The 17,620-nt window shown below is 59.5% G+C and overlaps 1 protein-coding gene across 1 annotated transcript; it reads right to left on the minus strand.

Moving 5' to 3' along the window:
* Positions 1 to 8,929: 8,929 nt before the first annotated feature.
* On the minus strand, positions 8,930 to 16,631 carry MYL10 (myosin light chain 10). The gene is made up of 7 exons (XM_047839203.1): positions 16,572 to 16,631; positions 16,150 to 16,242; positions 15,635 to 15,710; positions 14,686 to 14,790; positions 11,512 to 11,590; positions 9,316 to 9,364; positions 8,930 to 9,028 (listed from the first exon to the last, which is right to left on the minus strand). Exons 1-7 carry the CDS (start codon positions 16,629 to 16,631, stop codon positions 8,930 to 8,932), a joined length of 561 nt encoding a protein of 186 aa, XP_047695159.1.
* Between the last annotated feature and the right edge of the window lie 989 nt (positions 16,632 to 17,620).

Here is a 17,620-nt window from a genome sequence, read left to right on the forward strand (position 1 = left end):
CTAGAACTGGGCACGGCTGCTCAGCCGTCAGTAGATGGCGCTGTGGGGCCACAAGGGCCACCTTCGCGTCAAGAGCGTGTGCTGGCCCATCAGGTCTTGCACAGACTGGGGTCCTCCCACCCCCGGGACCATACCCGACTCAAGGTGCTGCCCTGGGAGGGAGGTGCCACTCACGCTGTTTCTCTGATGAGGCAAACGAGCACCCGGAGAGATTAAGCCACTGGCCCAAGGGCTTAGCCTTAAGTGTTGGGGCTCCTCCACCCCAGATGCACCCACTGAGATCCCCAGCCCTGCCTTCATGACACCCACCCCACCCTCATGGGCCCCAAGAGGCCACAGTTACTCTCTGGAGCTTGATGGGAACCAGGCATCCCCCTTCGGCCCCCACTATGGCAGGACATTCCAACAAAGCTGAGGCCGCCAGCTTTGAAGTCAGAGCTAAGCCCCAGATTAGGGTGGCTCCAGGCTGGCCTGTCCCTCCCAGCCCCGTCGCCGGGCCCACGCCCACGCCCACGCCCCCCCCCCCCCCAGTCCAGCGTCCTCTTGGCACAGAAAGATCTGGGGCCCAGCGAGGGAAGGAGCTAAGGAGCTCCCTGCTAAGGAGCCCCACGTCCCCCTGAGACCTGCGACAGGCCTGAAATCCCACCTCACGGCCCCCTATCAGCGCCCCCAAGGGATGTCACGCTAACGTGTCGTCCCCCTTCCTGGCCCCACTGACACAATGCCACAGCACCTATCACCTCAATAAAGCGTCTTGGACAGGAATGTGATCCTGAATACGTGCAGGGGTGGGGCAAATGGAAGGGGGATGAGTGTGCAAGGTGTGGAGCCGGGTCTCAGCTTCCTCTTCCGCTCACGGAGCACTTTGCACCTCAGGGACCCTGGAGGGTCCTTCCAGCTCAGCCTGCCGTGGGCTCTGCGGCTCTGGTTGGGCCACAACCACACTGCAGGCCAGGCTACAGGTGTGGGAGGGGAGGGACACCCACATGGCATACCAGGCTACAGGCTAGGCGCTTTAGGGACCCTTATCTTTCTGTCCTGAGGGGTGACTGGGTCTCTGTAAGCCGGCCAGTCCCATCCCTGCCGTGTGGCCCGCAATGGTCCCAAGTGAACGAAGAATGAAGCCTTGGCGTCCCATTCCCTCCACCCTCACCAAGCAGGCACCAGGCAAGGCCACAAGCCTCGAGCGCCACAGGCTGGGAGACGCTGGGGCGGGGGCGGGGGGCAGGCGGAGTGAGGGAACTGGGTGCCACTCTGGGCGGCCTTTAGGAGAGCGACAGATGCAAAGTGCCCCAGGAGGCCGCATCAGTGGGACTGAGCTGGCGCCTGAATCACCCAGGGGGTTTGGCTTCAAGACAATGAACTCTGAGCTCATGTGCGTGCCTGGCAACACGCTCTCATGTGGCTGAGAGCCTGTCCGTCTGTCTGTCTGTCAGCAAGCAGCCACACTCCCTCGGCCCCACCCTACTGGTTTGGGGTCTCAGATGGAGCCTCTTTGTTTAAGGGGATTTGGAGTCAAGACTGAAAGCTAATGCTTTCAGCCGAGGGGTTCTAGAACTCGTGTTCCAGAGAGTTCCAGAACATTCGCTTTGAGAATAGTCTCTCCACAGTCTCTTGAACTCGCCTCTTACCAAACCTCCGCGATTCCCACACCACGTTTATGATTTTTGCCCTTCGATACGGTCTACACTGTGTTCTGTACAACGACCCATGTACATACATTTCTTTTGAACAAAGCTTTTCTAAAACAAAACAAAACAAAACAAAACAAAACAAAACCCCCGCTACCAAAAGTGAGAAGCTCCCTAAGCAGGAGATGACCATAAAAATACAGAGGGTGAACAGAACCACGTTGTTCAATTCTAGCTTGGCGGCTGCGGCTGAAGGAACACCCTTGGCCTGCAGTCCGCTCCCTGTCAGAGCCCCGCCAATATCAACCCGAGCCTCTCTGCTTGATGCAGTCAGGCGTGGGCTTCTCCGGAGGAAGACTCCCGTTTTTCATCCCCCACCTGGAGGCCTGCCACCACCCTCTTTGCATTTCTCCTGCCCACTCTTCAGGCCATCGCCTCCTCCAAGAAGCCTTCCAGGCTGGATTGGGCCCCACTTCTGTGCTTTCGCGGTTCCACGGGCCTCTCCTGACTTTGCACTTGGCACCCTGGGTTATTAAGTTGCACTTGTGCCCATGTCGTTCCCACTAACATGGAAGTGTCCCTACTCCTAGGACACGACCTTACTGTGGCCTGCATGGTGGCGGGGGATGGGGGGGCGGTGCCTGCTACCTCTCCACCTGCCCCTTGCCCATCCACCCCTAGACCACCTTGAGTTCTTCTTGTATCATGACGTCGTTATTGGCCTTGGTGTCTGCCAGGCCCTGGGTGTGGGCTCAGTGGGGGCCGGGACGATAGCTGTCTGTCCACCACTGGATCCCTGAGCCCGGCCTGCATGAAGCCAGGAGCCCTCCTGTGAGGTTAGCACTGTCATGATCTTCATTTTCCAAATAGGGAAACTGAGTCACAGCGAGGCTAGTGACTTGCCAAGGGTCGCCCACCTGGTGAATCGGACGCAAACTCAGGCATCCGGGCTTTGGAGCCAGGCAAGGTCATCTGCTACCTTCCGCCTTTGCGAGACTTTTCTTCACCTTGGTCAGCTGAGACCTGAAGGCCTTACGTGTGAGATATGCAGACACAGACACTGAGGGGTCCCCAGAGGCCCAGACTAACCCTCAGCCAGACTGAAATCTTGGCCCAGACCAGGGCTCAGCTCACAGCGGGAACGGGGTAGAATTTCCCACCAAACAGACCCCGTGGCTACGGGGGTGTCCCCTCAGAACCTCACCGCCTGCCTTCGCCACCCCTGAGGCCTGAAATTCTACCAAGACGGTTCGTCGCTCCGAGGGCTGGTGTCCCCGGCCCAGGACGCAGTGGGCTCCCCCCATCCCCACCCCCACCACTTCCTGGCTGCGAAAAAGGTATAGAGTCACCCCCAGGGTTGCCACAGACGCAGCCAGCACCGGCAGAGCCCAGCAGGGTCCCTCCAGCAGCCACCGGGCCCCCAGAGGGGCCCCGCCCTCCCGCGGTCAGCAGAGGCTCCCTGGGACGTTCCCGCCCAGCCGGCTCCAAGCCCCTGGGGTCCGTCCTGGAAAGACCTTCAAAGGACTTGGCCATTCTTGAGCGAGCGCCAGGAGGGAATCTGCTCTCCGAGTCAATTTAGCCAGCCGCACGGGTGGAAGGAATTTGCCGTTTCTCTTAACAGCGACCCCCTCGTGATTTATACGGGGGCCACTGTCCGAAGGCCCCGGCTGACGGATCGCAGTGGAAAATCAAATGCCAAGACCCAGGCGGCTCGTTGGGCTAATTACCCTCAATGAGACCCAGCTGGCCGAGGGAGCCGACGGGGCCAGGGCAGGGCCAGAGCCCTGCGCCCAGCTCCCTGGGGACACGAAGGCCTGCCACGGCTGTGCCTGGGCTTGCTGCCTGTCACCTACCAGGCTCGGGCTGGGGCCACCAAGAATTCCAGGAGATCCAGTCCGGCCAGCTCTCGACACAGGTCACCCTCGGTGCAGCCCAGCCAGGCAGGCCCCGGGATGACCACCGCCTCAGGGTTTACTGTGGCCCAGGGGGCTGGAGAGCCCTGAGACTCTAGGAGCCGTTGGGTCCCGTTCTGTTTGTGGGGAGACTGAGGCCCAGACAGATAGGGCACGCCCCGTGGAGCTCTGGGGATGGCTCTGCACGGGTTGCAGGCCGTGGCCACAGCCTCTGGCCCACAGTGTCTTCTTGGAGGCCCAGAGCCCGCGGCAGTGGCCACAGAAGCCACCTCCAGAGGCCTCATGCAGTTCAGGTCAGCTCTCTAGGCCTCCTGGAGTTGGTTAAATGTTTCCCAAGAGTCTACTGTGTGCCAGGCCCTGTGCAGAGCGCTAAGGGTACAGCGAGAGACAGAATCCAACCTGGTCCCGGGCTTGAAGCCCTAGGGGGAAGGAAAGCGCACTTCCATATCCCCAGCAAAAGTGCGTGGTGTCAGGGAAATGCCCTGGAGGCGCTGTGACCCATTCCAGGCAGCAGAAACTGGGGATGTGATGCGGAGCTGAGAACAGAAAGCTGAGCGGGGTAAGTGGGCAAAGGAGAGGGTGGTACCAGGTGGGAGAGTTTTCCAGGTAGAAGGAACAGCATATGCAAAGGCCCTGCGGCAGGAGGAAATGTAGGGCACCCAAGGAACCAAACGAAGTTGTGCAGCTGGAGCCCAGAGCCAAGAGGATCACTGTCCTCTGTGCAGGGGGAGGTTAGGGAGGCCACAGGAGTTCTTGTACCTTTAAAGGGCCATCCCAGATATGACTCAGGAGGCACAATGACTCCGTCCACATACATGTTCCTCCCAACGTCTCTCTGGCTTTCAGGAAGCTCAACCCCCAGCCCTGGAAGGGCAGCTCCGTAGGCCTCCCCAGCTTCCTGGAGCACAGGAAGACCCAGTGGGGCCCATCTGGGGATCGTACGGGGCCAACCCAAGTGTCCCGCGAGAACTGGAGGGAGACTCAGACTAAAGGACTCTGGTTGTGGGCTCGGGTCAGGGGCAGCCAAGACCATCAATGAACTACAGTGGAAGGAGAGAGGCCGTGAACAAGCCACGCTGTGGAGACATCAAGAAAGGCAGAGTCCAGCGCGTTGAAACCTTCAGCAGACTCCCAGCTGGCCCACCACGCGGCTCCTGCCTTCTTTCCTCAAGGCCGCTGGAGCCAGCTCACGCCCATGCCCGTGGCTCCAGAGACCTTCGAAGACAGAGGTGGTGTTACTGGTGTCACTGGTCATCTCTGGGCCCTCGAAGAGGGGCGTGTAAGCGGATGCATGTCGGAAGGACGGAGGAATGAACGAGCGAAGGAACAGCCTCCAGGCTCCTCTCCCGAGCTGCATGGGGCTCCTTTGCCGTCCTGGCTGGCCGCCCCTGTGTCCTTACGGAGCCGGGCAGCCTGGAGCTGTCAGGCGGGCCAGCAGGTGCCCATGGCTCCTGTTCCTTCCAGCTTGGCTCTGGCCTGGTTCCTCAGGGCACAAACAGGTCTGACAAGTTCCTCAGCAGCTGAGTCCTTGATTTCCAGGAAAGCCAGACTCTTAGAGAGCAGAAGGAACGAGGCCTGGGTGGAGGGAGAGCTTTTTTGGACTATCGCTCCTCTTCTACCCTGGGCCTCGCCCCCCCACCCCCCGCCCGCCCTGCCCCGCCCCACCAGGGCCCTGTTTGCAGACCTTGCCCTTGCGGCCCGAGCCGGGGAGCTCCAGGCTGATGGGCACACCTCTCTCCCCACCGTCCCCAGGGGCATCAAGGAGCTTAAGAAGGTGAGGGACAAGGAAAGGGACCTCCTTGTTGTGACCCCAAACTGCTCCCACCCCCACATCCCGTGGCATTGGGTGGGAGTGTGGGGCAACTCTTACTGGTGCAGGCTCAGAGGCTGGCTCCCTGGGCTCCACCACTGACCTCGGACAAGCTCTGTGCCCCCCTTTCCTGCCCTGCACTCCCAGGGCTGAGCTGCCTAAGAACACGTGCAGACCTTAGCCTTGGGCCCAGCGCTTTGGATGTGACGTCGCGGCCGGTTCCCCACCTGATGTTCTACCTCAGGTCTCACCTCCCAGCCTGGTCTCTGCCCGGTCCTCCTCCTGCTCTGAGGGCTCAGGGTTACTCCGTGGCTTATTCTTGTCCCACTGCTGGCTGACCGTTCACAGGCTAGCCCAGGTCCTGGCTCTGCACCGCACATGGGCCACTGCCTCCCAGAGCCGTAGATGTAGCATCCAGCTGCCTCCAGAGCCTCGCCACTCACACTCAACGGCCCCAAACTGAGCTCAGCCTCTCTCCCCGGAGGCACTTTGCCCAGGGCATGAGGCCATCAGTCAGCAAAGCCTTGTCCCCATGGATCCCCCCCACTCCCGATGCCCATCATCTCCACCTCTTTCCTAACCAAGCCGTCTTTTCTCTTTCCCTCCTTCCCTCTCTCTCTTTCTTTCTTTCTTTCTTTCTTTCTTTTCTCCTTCCTTTTCCTTTTCTTGCTCCCTTCCTTCCTGTTGGGATATAACATAAATACATAAAGTGCCTTAATTGCATGAATCTTAATGATACCGTTCAGTTCAATCATCTTTCATTTCTATACCTGAGTACCTGCCATCCGGATCAAGACATAGAGCATTTTCATCTCCCACAGCTTTCTCTCATGGCCCTTCCTCGCCCCAGAAATAACCATTATTCTGCCTTCTACCTCCATAAATTAGTTTCGCCTGATTTTGAACTCCACAGATGTGGAATCAAAAGGGAGGTGCTCTTAGACATCCAGGTCAACGAGTTGGAGATTAGAGTCCACACATAAACATATACAACTCTGTGGTCAGTTCATCTTTGACAAAGATGCCAAAATCATTCAATGGAGGAACATAGTCTCACCCACAAATGGTGCTGGAAGAACTGGATTTACACAGGCAAAGAATGAAGCTGGACCCCTACCTCACACCATATACAACAACAATAGTAAAACCTTCAAGATGTCTCAGTGTCCTAAATGTGAAAGCGGAAACTATCAAACTTTTAAAGGAAAGAATAGGCATAAAATAGCACTGTCAAGGAAAGGAAAAGACAACACACAGAATTGGAGAAAATTTTTGCAAATCATATATCTAAAGAGTCTATAGGGGGTGCCTGGGTGGCTCAGTCGGTTGAGCGTCCTAATTCGGCTCAGGTCATGATCTCATGGTTTGTCAGCTGTGCTGACAGCTCGGAGCCTGGAGCTTACTCGGATTCTGTGTCTCCCTCTCTCTCTGCCCCTCCCCTGCTCACACCCTGTCTCTCTCTCTCTCTCAAAAAAATGAATAAACATTAAAAAAAAAGAAATTATAAAGAATAACAACAAATGGGGCATCTGGTTGGCTCAGCTGGTAGACCATGCAACTCTTGATCTTGGGTTGGGAGTTCAAGCCCCACATGGGTATAGAGCTTACTTTAAAACAATAAAAATTAAATACATTTTGAAAAACCTACAGAAAATAACAGTGCTGGTGAGGATGTGAAGAAAGCAGAAGAACCCCGAAACGTTACCGGTGGGAATGTAAAATGGTGCAGTCACTTTGAAAAGGTGCTTAGCAGTTCCTGGAAAAGTTCAGCGACCATGCGACCCATCAATCCTACTCTTAGGTGTTTGCCCAAGAGAATCAAAAACACGCTCACACAAAAACTTCCCGTGAATGTTCACAGCACTGTTATTCATAAGAGCCCCCAAAGTGGGAACATCCCTCATCCCCATCCGGAGATGAACGGAGGAACACAGTGTGGTCTAGCCATACGACGGAATGTTATTCAGCTATAAAGAGGAATGAAATACCGCAACACAGATGAGCCACGGAAACACTACGCTAAGAAGCCAGACACGAAAGGCCATATATTGTATGACTCCATTTACGTGAAATGTCTAGAGTAGGCAAATCCATAAAGAAAGTACATTGGTGGTTGCCAGCATAAGTTGGCACGGAACGGATGGGGAATGATTGCCAACGATTTCTCTCTGGGGGCAATGGTAATGTTCTAGATACAGACAGTGGTGATGGTTGCATGACCCTGGGAGTGTAGTAACAGCCACTGAAGGATACACTTTAAAAACGGTGGATTTTATGGTACGTGAATTATATCTCAATAAGAGAGTTATTTTTAAATATATTCTCATTAAAATAAGTTAAAGAAGGAAGTATACTCTCTTGGTGTGTGTGTCTTGTTCTTTTTTAAAGACTTTAATCTCTACACCCAACGTGGGGCTCGAACTCACAACCCCAAGAGCAAGAGTCGCACACTCCTCCGACTGAGCCAGCCCGGTGCCCCTTTTGTGTGTCTTCTTCCGCACAATGTCATAGATCGGAGTCACCTTGTTACGGCGCGTGTCAGCTTAGTCTAACAGCTGTGTGGTGTTCCAATGTGTGGACATCTTACCATTTATTTATTTTAAGGTTTATTTATTTTTGAAACAGAGAGAAAGAGAGCACACGTCGGGGAGGGGCAGAGAGAGAGAGAGAGAGAGAGGGAGATAGAGAATCTGAAGCAGGCTCCAGGCTCTGAACTGTCAGCACAGAGCCCAACGTGGGGCTCGAACCCACAAACCGAGCTCGGGACCCGAGCCGAAGTTGGACTCTTCACTGACTGAGCCGCCAGGTGCCCCGGATTTTCGAAAAGTATATTCGGGATACGAGATCTTTGTCAAAATCTATTCCCAGCACTGGGCTTTGCCTTTTCACACTCTTCAAGGTGTCTTTGCTGAGTGGAAGTTTTTAATTTTGAAGAAGTCCGTTTGATGAGCTTTTATTTCATGGTTGGTGCTCGGTGCATCCTGCTCAAGGAGTCCTCGCCTACTCCTTACGTGTCCCTTGCATCCACCCCCTCGTCTCCACCTTCTTGGCCTCAGCCCAGCTCCCAGCTGCCGGGTCCCCTCTGGGCTGCTCCGACCCCTCTCCCCGTGTCTCCACCCCGATTCTTGTCTTCCTCACTGCGTGGCCTTCTGGCTCAGGGACAGGGCTTGCTCCTCTGCTGTGTCCCCCGGACTGGCACGGGGTCTGGCCCGCCCTAGGTGCCCAACCAAAGCTCCATAAATGAAGGCAATGTCCTGTGGCCCAGCTGGGGACCGTTAAAACTGTCAATTAGCTCTAAACACCAGCTCATCAGGAACATTTGAGCAAAGCTGGGGAAGTAAAAATTCTGGAAAAACCAACAACGCGGGAATGTTTCGCTTTCTCCCCCACTAGGGCATTAATCACAAAAACTCAGGCCTTGCTTGCACGATTTATTCTTGCTTTGCCCCCAGCCCACGGGGCGAGGGGAGCCTTTTCTTTACACACATTGGCTGCAGGGCCTCCCCAGTGGCCGCCCCCGAAACACCGCTGGTGTTTGCCGCCTCCGAAGGTGGGGGGGGGGGGCCCTTGGACCCCTAGTCCTTCTCTTCGCCGTGGGTGATGATGTAGCACAGACTCCTGTAGTCCAGGTTGCCACACACGTCTGGAGGGAAAGCCGCGAACATCTGCTTGACCTGGGGGAGGAGCAGGGAGTCGGCCCGGATGACGGTCGGGAGCAGGAGGGTCACCCGAGGCCGTGGGGCACAACATCGCTCCCCTCTCTGTGGTTGGAGGCAGGGATGGAGGGCCCAGAGGCCGGGGTCCCACGGCCGCCCCCACCCATCCTTGTTCTCATCCAAGGGGGTCATCACCTCAGCATCTGAGGAAGAGCGGTCTCCAGAGGAGGGGCTGCTGAGATGAGCCCGCACCTTCCAGAAAGATCAGCAGCCCCGGGGCGGAGCCCTGAAAAGCCCGCACTTACCTCCTCCTCACTGAACCGGTCCGCCTGGGTCATGAGTTTCTCTTTGATGCTGCTCAAAGAAGAGGAAGGGCCACGTTCAGGGGAAGGGCCACCCCGGGCGTGCACGCGCAGATTCCGGGGGTCATGAGGGCAGGCAGGCTGTGGGGAGGAGCCCTGCCCCAGGAGGACACCAACCAGATGTCTGTGTCGCCTGGGGTGGACCCCTCGCCTCTCGGCCTCAGTTTCCTCCTTTGTAACACACACTCTCCTCCACACATCAGGCGGGGACCAAAAGAAGTGAACTTGGGGCCCTGACATGACCTTAGGGCCCACTCTGATGTCCCATCATGCAGTAATAATCAACCTCCAGGTCACGGAGGGGAGCCCCTCTTTCTCGGTTCTAGATGGACCACTATTCCAGCTGGTGCCTCTGGCTGACGTCTACACCGGGCTTTCGAGAGTACAAGCTGCTCGCGCTCAGCCAGGGGTCGGGCTCAGCCCATGTCCTGCCCGGGTCTCATTTGCTCCTCCTGGCCCTGGAAGTGAGTGCCAGCGGTCCCCCATCACCAAGGGAAACTGAGGTTCAGGAAGGGTGAGGATTTGTGGTGGCGGGTGGGGCCCGTGTCCCTGGGTGGTCCTGGGGAGCAGCTGTCCGCGGGGCCCAGAGGAGCAGCAGGAGGTGGGGCAGGACAGGAGTAGATGGGCCCTCAGGGGACACGGCGGGCGGGGGAGGGACCCCAGGCCCGAGCGCCAAGCGTCCCGTGGCGCCAGCATGGCAAGCCCGCTAAAGGCCGACGCACATTTTCCATTATTTACGTTACTGTGGGACAGTCACAGTTTCCAGCTCTCCGAGCTGGGGACTGTTCACAGACTCCGTCGCTGGCAGAGCCTCTGCTGTGGCCTGCCTGGCGGCCAGCCACGTCCTCCGGGTCCGATACCCTGGGGGGTGGGGTCTTCAGTTCCCAAACTGGGTCCCTAAGGTGTTTCTGGCCCCGCACTGGTGGATCCCGACCACCGCGGGGGTAGCCCTCAGTGCCTCCCAGGGTCCCCCAAGATGGGTGTGGGAACCGTGGACCCCTGGAGGAGGGGTGAAGGAGAGGGTCCCAGCCTGCAGGAACCCCGAACGTCCCCTTGTCTACCCCTGGCGAGCATGTGACTCACAACTTTGGGGGCTGGGGGTCGGTGAGAAGGTGTGAGAGTGGACAGACCCTCCCTGTTTCACCACTGCCCAGCCCCCCACCCCCACCCCTGTTATGTGATGATTCCAGCAGGCAGCAAATCTAGCCTCAAAGTCAAGGCCTCAAGCATCACAGTAATCCGCCAGAAAGCCCGTGCCTGGGGAGGAAACTTGCCTGTGTCCGGGTTACCCACAGGCCCGGAGAGACCTTGGAGGCTCTGAAGGGACCGCCCAGGGACAGTTCCATGTCCTAATCCCTGGGCAGGCCGCCCTTGCCCCCAGCCCTTAGCTCTCTGCTCAGTGCTCTCGCTGGGCTGAGGATAGCGGACGTCTGAGCCCTCACCTCTACAATGCCAGCCCAGTGGCCCGCCAGACAGCTGCCCTCAGCCGCTCACGCTGCGCGTCCCCAGCTGAGCTGGTCCCTTCCCGTGTCCCCTCCCCCATACCTCTCCCCAGAACCTCCCCAGATCCTACTGGCACTGGTCTCCGGTGTTTCAACGACCCATCGACTCCCCTCTGTCCCCACCCTCGCGATGACCGTAACCCCGTCCTTCCTCCACCAGGCTGGGGGTCATCTCGCCCCATCTAACTCCACCTCAGGCTCTCCCATGCCCCCAGGGTGGACCCGGAGTCCAGCCACCCCCTGGCCAAACTCGCAATGCCAAGCCCTGGCCTTTTACCGCCGTGTTCCTGCATCTAGAATGTTCCCTTCCCCAGCCTAGGCAACCCATAGTCACCCTTCAAGGCCCCCCTCTACCGCCACTCCCTCTCGCCACTGGGAAACCCACCCCTGGTGACTCCATACTCCCTGTACAGTTCCACACAGAAGTGGGGACACTGAGGCCCAGAGAGGGGAAGGGGCACATCGAGTGACGGCTCAGCTGGGCAGGGCGGCGCCCTCCTGGCTCCCGGTCGCACGGTGCCTGAGCATCGGGTCGGGAGGACACTGAGCCGCCATCCAGCCTGACTTCACTCCAGCTCACTTGTCACCTGAGCCTCTGGGGAGAGAAAACCCAGAACGGAGGACAGAGGGGACTTACAAATCAGCCTTGACGAAACCTTTCCCTTCGGTGTCAAACACCTTGAAGGCGTGGAGAATGGTCTCCTCTGGGTCCGTACCTGGAAGCAGGACACACAAGGCAGGGAGAGAGCTAGGGTGACGAGGCCAGGCCAGGCCAGGGCTGGGCGGGGGCTGGGGGTGGAGGGGCTTCCTCCCCTCCAGAGCGGGGGCCAGACCCAGTGGAAGCAAGAGAAGGGAGACTCCTGAGAAGCAAGGAGCGGGAGCAGCAGGAAGGGCTGTGAGCGGCCTGCCCCGCGGTGCGTGGACACCCCAACTGAGCACTTGGTTCGTGCCTCCCCCTCCTGACGGCTGGCCTGATTTTGGAGACGGAGGAACTGAAGCTCAGAGGTCGTGATTAGTGAGGTGGGGGCGGGGCACAGCCAGAGCAGTCCCCGCTCGACCACCCCCGCAGCGCGGGTTTGGCATCAGAAGCGTGTCGACTTCCACAACAGGGTCGAACGCCCAGCCCCCGGTTGTGCAGATGGGGAAACTGAGGCCCAGAGAGACTCAGGGTCTCGCCCAAGGCCTCACGGCTTCTGGATGACGGCAGGTGACCTGGTGACCCTTGCCTGAGCGCCTTGCCCTCTGCCACACTGCCACCCTGCTCACCGCAGCCCAGGGACGTCCCCTTCTTTCTTCGAGGCCCAGCTCCGTCACCAGTGAAATGGAGACTAGGACGGTGGTTGCTGCCCGCCTCCCGGGATCAGTTGACAGAGACGGGTCGTCAGTGGTAGAGATCTTGTCAAACACGGATTGATCACGGTCACAGACACCTCTGAGTGCTCCGTGCCTGACATTTTATCTCATGGAACCCCCAGGACACCCCGTGGGGTAGGTACTGATGCCCTCAGTTTGTCAAAGAGGAAACTGAGGCAGAGGGGGGCTCTGCGCTTGCCTGAGGCCCCCGCTAATGAGGGGAGGGAGGGTTAGAAGCCAGGTCTTTGGACTCCAGAGCCCTCACTTGTTGTGCTGCTCTGGGCTCCTGCCCGGCGGACTGGAGCCTTGCTAGGACAGGAGTCTTGCTGTCCGGGTCATTCGGTGCCTCTGAGGCTGGCCGAGCGACCGAGTGCTGGCCTGGGGGCTCATGGAGGGCACGGCAGTGGGCTTCCTCTGGGGAGGGCAGCGGGGAGCCCGTGTGCCCAGCCCGGAGGCTCAGCCCAGGGTCCAGCCGGGGCAGAGCCCCAGGCCCTCACAGCCTGGCCGCGAAAGCAGAGAAGGGGTGCCCGAGGGATTATGGTGGGGGGCTGGTGGGAGCTCTCGGCCTCCCAGGGTTTTTGAAGAGCCCCGGCAGTAGGGGCAGGTGGCTCCAGCCCACTTTCCTGAGGACCAGCTACCCGGGGCTCAGGCCTAGTGGCCGGACAGTGACCACAGCCCGATCCTCCTGTCCCTCCTCCCAGAGAGGCTCTCTGCCCCGCGGACTGTGAACCCCACCAGATGGGGTGCAGTGGCCGTTGGGACCAAGTGTCCGCACCCCAATTAGAGGATGAGGCGGTGCCTGTCCTAGCCCCCGGCTCCTGTCCCCACCACTGGCCAAGCGTGCAGGCTCAGCCAAGTTCACATGACAGGCTCAGATGGAACCCCTGTCCTGCCACGCCCGCAAAAAATGAGAAAAAGCTGCAGTCTCTTGGCCCCGCCTGGCCCTGGGTCATAACTGTTAGCTCAGCCGTGCACGACATGAACTTCAGGCCTCCCTGCAGAATCACTGGCCGGGGTCACGCGTGTCTTCCCCAAGAGCGGACCCTGGGCCCAGCCCCTGGGGCCCAGTTCCAGCAATAATCCCTAACGGCTTCCCGTCCCGGAGGAGGGCCAGGCCCAGGCTCCATGTCTGGCCCTCGGTCTCCTCGGCGTCACCCGTGGGAGGGTGGGGCTGTTAGGTCACAGGTCAACTGTTGGCCTTCTAGCTCCAGGATCAGGCAGGACAGTGAGGACAGCGTGTGTAGAGGTTATTGTACCTTCTGGGAGGACACAGCCCATGAAGGTATTATGATTTCTTGCCAGACACAATCTGTGATGCTGCTGGGGGTCCACCCCTGCAGTGGGGTTGATGGTGGCCCCCAGAACATACGCCCATGTCCTCGTCTCCGGAACCTGGAAATGTCACCTTACTTGGAAAAAGGGCCTTTGCAGATGTAAGGAAATGTTGAGATGGGAAATCACCCTGGGCTAATCACCCTGGGCTGGTGGCCCTAAATCCAGTGACAAGTGTCCTGCTGAGCTCAAGGCAGGGGGAGACGGACAGACAGAAGAGGAAGGAGCAGTGTGGCCACGGAGGCAGGATCTCCCCTAGAGCCTCTTGCCAGATGTCGGGCTTCCAGACTCCACAACTGAGAGAACACGTTGCTGCTTTTGCGAGCCACCAGCTTGTGGTTATTAGCTAGAGTGGCCTCAGGAAACGAACACAACCCCATTTTACAGACAAAAAAACCGAGGTGCAAAGCAGACGAGCCTTGCCCGGGGTCACCCTGGGGGTCAGTGGGAGGGCATCAGGCAGCCTGGAGGGGGGAGGTGACAAGGCTCACCTCCCAGAGCAGCCACAGCCCAGACTGGCCATTCCTTCTGACCCTAGAATCTTCCAGCCCAGGAAGATGTTACTGAGGGGTGGAAGGTAGCTCGCCGCGGCCCAGAGAGAAAGGGACAGAGTTGCCCTGACCCCAGGGTGTGGTGGTAACAGCTGGGAGCCGTGGTTAGGTTCTCTCCCCTGCCACTTTGATGCTGGGACACCCGGGGCAGGGGTGGTGACACCCCTCAGCCCCTTGATCCTTTCCCTGCAAGCTGTGTGAGTGACCTGTCCAGCCCCGGGGTCAGCCACAGGAACTTCCAGAACCCCCTCCAGTGCCCCTGCTCCCATCGGCAGTGGGTAATGAGGCAGAGCAGGTAAGACTAGCGAGCCCGGGGGGTAGGGAAGCGGGGCTGGGGCCCGTCCTGATGGTGGGCGGAGGGTTTTCTCACAAAACTGTCCCGTTGGCGCCCCCCACCCCCAGCCCTGCAGGCGGGTGTTATTACAGTTACCACTACTCTGTGGTGTAGAGGCCCCTGGGGTGGGGTGTGTGCACCCAGGGGGCTGGCATCTGGGGGCTACACCTTGCTCCCAGCTGTCTGCACACAGGACCAGGCGGCCCAGCCGCTCCCCGGGGCCACCCAGGGCCTCACTCACCCTTCAGCTTCTCCCCGAACATGGTCAGGAAGACGGTGAAGTTGATGGGCCCGGGGGCCTCCTTCACCATGGCCTCCAGCTCCTCGTTCTTCACGTTGATGCGGCCTGGAGGAGGGGAGGAGTGGGGACACCCAGGAGCATAATGAGGGACAGAGGGGCCCCTGCCTGCAGGCAGTTCCAGGAGAGCAGAGCTCAGGACCAGGGAGCGTCCTACAGGGTCTCCCAGCTCAGCTGTCCTCAGGCCCTGCCTACCTGTCCGGGGACCTCAGGAAGGGCGACACATTCAGCCACAGTCAGCGCTCCCAGCCTCCCCCACTCCCGCCACCACCTCAGCCTCCTTAGAAAGGAGAACCAGTTGGTGATTATCTCCATTTTGCAGATGAAGGAACTGAGGCCCAAAGAAGGTGGAGCCCAGGTGCATAGGGGCCGGAAGACCTGGGCCTCGGGGCTCATGGGCCCCGGGATGAGGTCAACTGGAGGTGGGGGACTCGGGTTCCCCATGGTCCCAGTGGACAGTCACATCTCCAGGAGCTCCAAGTTCAGTTCAGACAGGACTTGGTTATGCCCTCTCCCCCCGGCCTGACCCCCACCCCATTCGTGCCTGAAGGCCTCTCCCTGGGCCCTTAGAGGTGCAAAACCCTCCCCTGGTAACCGAAGCCAGGCAGCCTTGAGCCCTGCGGACGTGTCCAGCCTCTTGCCCCAGCATCCCCCACTGCTCTCTTGACCCCTGACCCCACCCGGGCCTTCCAGGCCAGGCCTTTGCAAGGGCCATTCCCGCACCTGAAGGAGCCCCCCCCCCCCACCCGCCAACCTTCCAGGCACTGGCTGCCCCTCCCCTGCCCCCCGACGGCACCCAAGCCCCTGTTGTCCCCAGCCGCCCGCTCCTCCCGGAAGGGCTGGGCTCGGTTCCGCCCCAAGCCCAGAGCCTCCACAGCTGCTGGTCACGCACCCAAGGCAGCAAAGGTGTCTCTCAGGTCCTCCTTGTCGATGAAGCCATCCCGGTTCTGGTCCATGATGGTGAAGGCCTGGTGAGACGTGGGTACTGAACGAACGGCCAGCGACCCACCCACCTGAGCCCGGGCTCCACAGACCCCTCCGGCCGTCCCGGCTCAGATGGCACCAGCCAGAGAGCGTCGGCTAACCCACTCTGCTCCCGCTGCGTGCCGGGCGCCACGCCCGTCCCTCCCCCTCATGCTCACAGCAACCCCATTTTTCAGAGAGGGAAACTGAGGCTCAGAGAGCAGAAGAACTCTCCCGAGGTCACACAGCAAGCAAAGGAGGGGCGGGGGCTGCCCAAGGAAGACAAGTCACACCTCTAGACGGGGAGGGGCACCGGGGTGGCCCCTGAGAAGGGTGACATCATCACCCCCAGGGACTGAGGGCGACCCAGGCCTCGCCGGCCCCATGGGTGCTTTCCGTGCGTTGCATTAACCCTCCCGGTGGCCCCAGAGGGCACTGACCAACCTCTTTAAACTCCTGGATCTGGGACTGATCAAACATGGAGAAGACATTGGAGCTGGCTCCGCCCTCCGCTCTCTTGCGGGCCCTTCTCGGTGCCTGTGAGATGCCAGCGGGGGGCATTGCAGAAACCCTTCCTCTGGAGGTCAGCCAAGCACCCGGCCCGCCCTTTCGTCCCACCTCCCAGAGTGTCACAGTCCCAAACGACACGGCCACCCCCGGCTGCGGGGTGTAGCAGACAGACAGGGCTCCTGAGGAAGCCTTGAGGATCCGCTGAGGCCAGGGGCCTGGGGGCCCCCTCCCCACCCCACGGGCCAGTCAGTGGCTTCCTGAGCTGGCGGGGGGAGACCCAGGCAGGACAGCAGAGAGGACACCGTCCGGCCACGGCTCCCTGTGTCCATCCCATCTGCGGGCTCCCCTGCGCCCACCCAGGCCCGGCTCAGAGTGCGGATCCGTCGGGAAACGGCTGCCCAGAGCTCAGGGCCCATCTCCGCAGCAGGTAGCGCAGGAGGCCACCCACGTGGAGGGTCTCCGGCCAGCCTTCCTGCCTCCACTTGCTTCTTTCAGGATATCAGGGGCCCGAGAGCCCACTGCTACGCATTCCCTGAAAGCTTTGGGTCCCCAAGATTCCCCCAGGGGGCCTTTCCCTCAGCAGACATCACCAGGGCTCAGGCTTGGCTGGCGGTGCAAGCAAGGACAGCCCGGGAGGGGGAAGGCGGGGTCCCCACCACGGACAGCGGCTTCCCGCCCCCAGCCCCCCACCCCCAGCCCCCGCCTCCATCTCAGCGGGCACCGCCCTCCGTGCCAAGCCCCCTGCCTACCCCACCCCAGAGCGTGGGCTCCCCTGCACCCCAGCCCCTGTGTGGTCTCCCCTCCCCGAGCTCAGTCCTTCCCCCCACCCCACCCCGCCCCCACCCCCACTCCCCCTCCGGCTCCCAGGCTGACTTATAATTAGCTTTTACTGGGTGCTTTGTCTCCACTAATCCTTTGAAAGGGGGCTGGCAGGGTAGCCAGGACGTTATGATGCTGTAAAACCTCTGTAATATTTATAAATCCCTTCAGACATCATAAAGAAAGGAACCTCCCTGAGGAGCTCATCTCACATAATTACATATACATTTCCCTCTGATTAATAAAAAACAATCACTTCCGTCTGTGGGATATTCTGCCCTTTCTCTTCTCAGACCTGCCCTCGACCTTGGCTTCCCCCATCCCTGCCTCAGCCAGCCTTTCATGTCCCTCTTGTGGAACGTTGCCCCACTGTGTGCCGGGCCCTCTTCCAGAACCCCCAAGAGGAGACGGGACCCTGAGCCCCAGAGCCCTGACCTGCCTTCTGATCTCCCAGCTGGGACCCCGGCCAGCCCAGCTGTCTTGGAAATTGCCTTTTGCACTGTACCCCTAGAAAATAAAAAATCTTCTGAACGGAACACCTCGGGGCAGAAGGGGGTCACCGGACCTGAGTTCTAATCCTGGCTCT

This window comes from Prionailurus viverrinus, chromosome E3 (assembly GCF_022837055.1).
Source record: "Prionailurus viverrinus isolate Anna chromosome E3, UM_Priviv_1.0, whole genome shotgun sequence".
Taxonomy (NCBI): domain Eukaryota; kingdom Metazoa; phylum Chordata; class Mammalia; order Carnivora; family Felidae; genus Prionailurus; species Prionailurus viverrinus.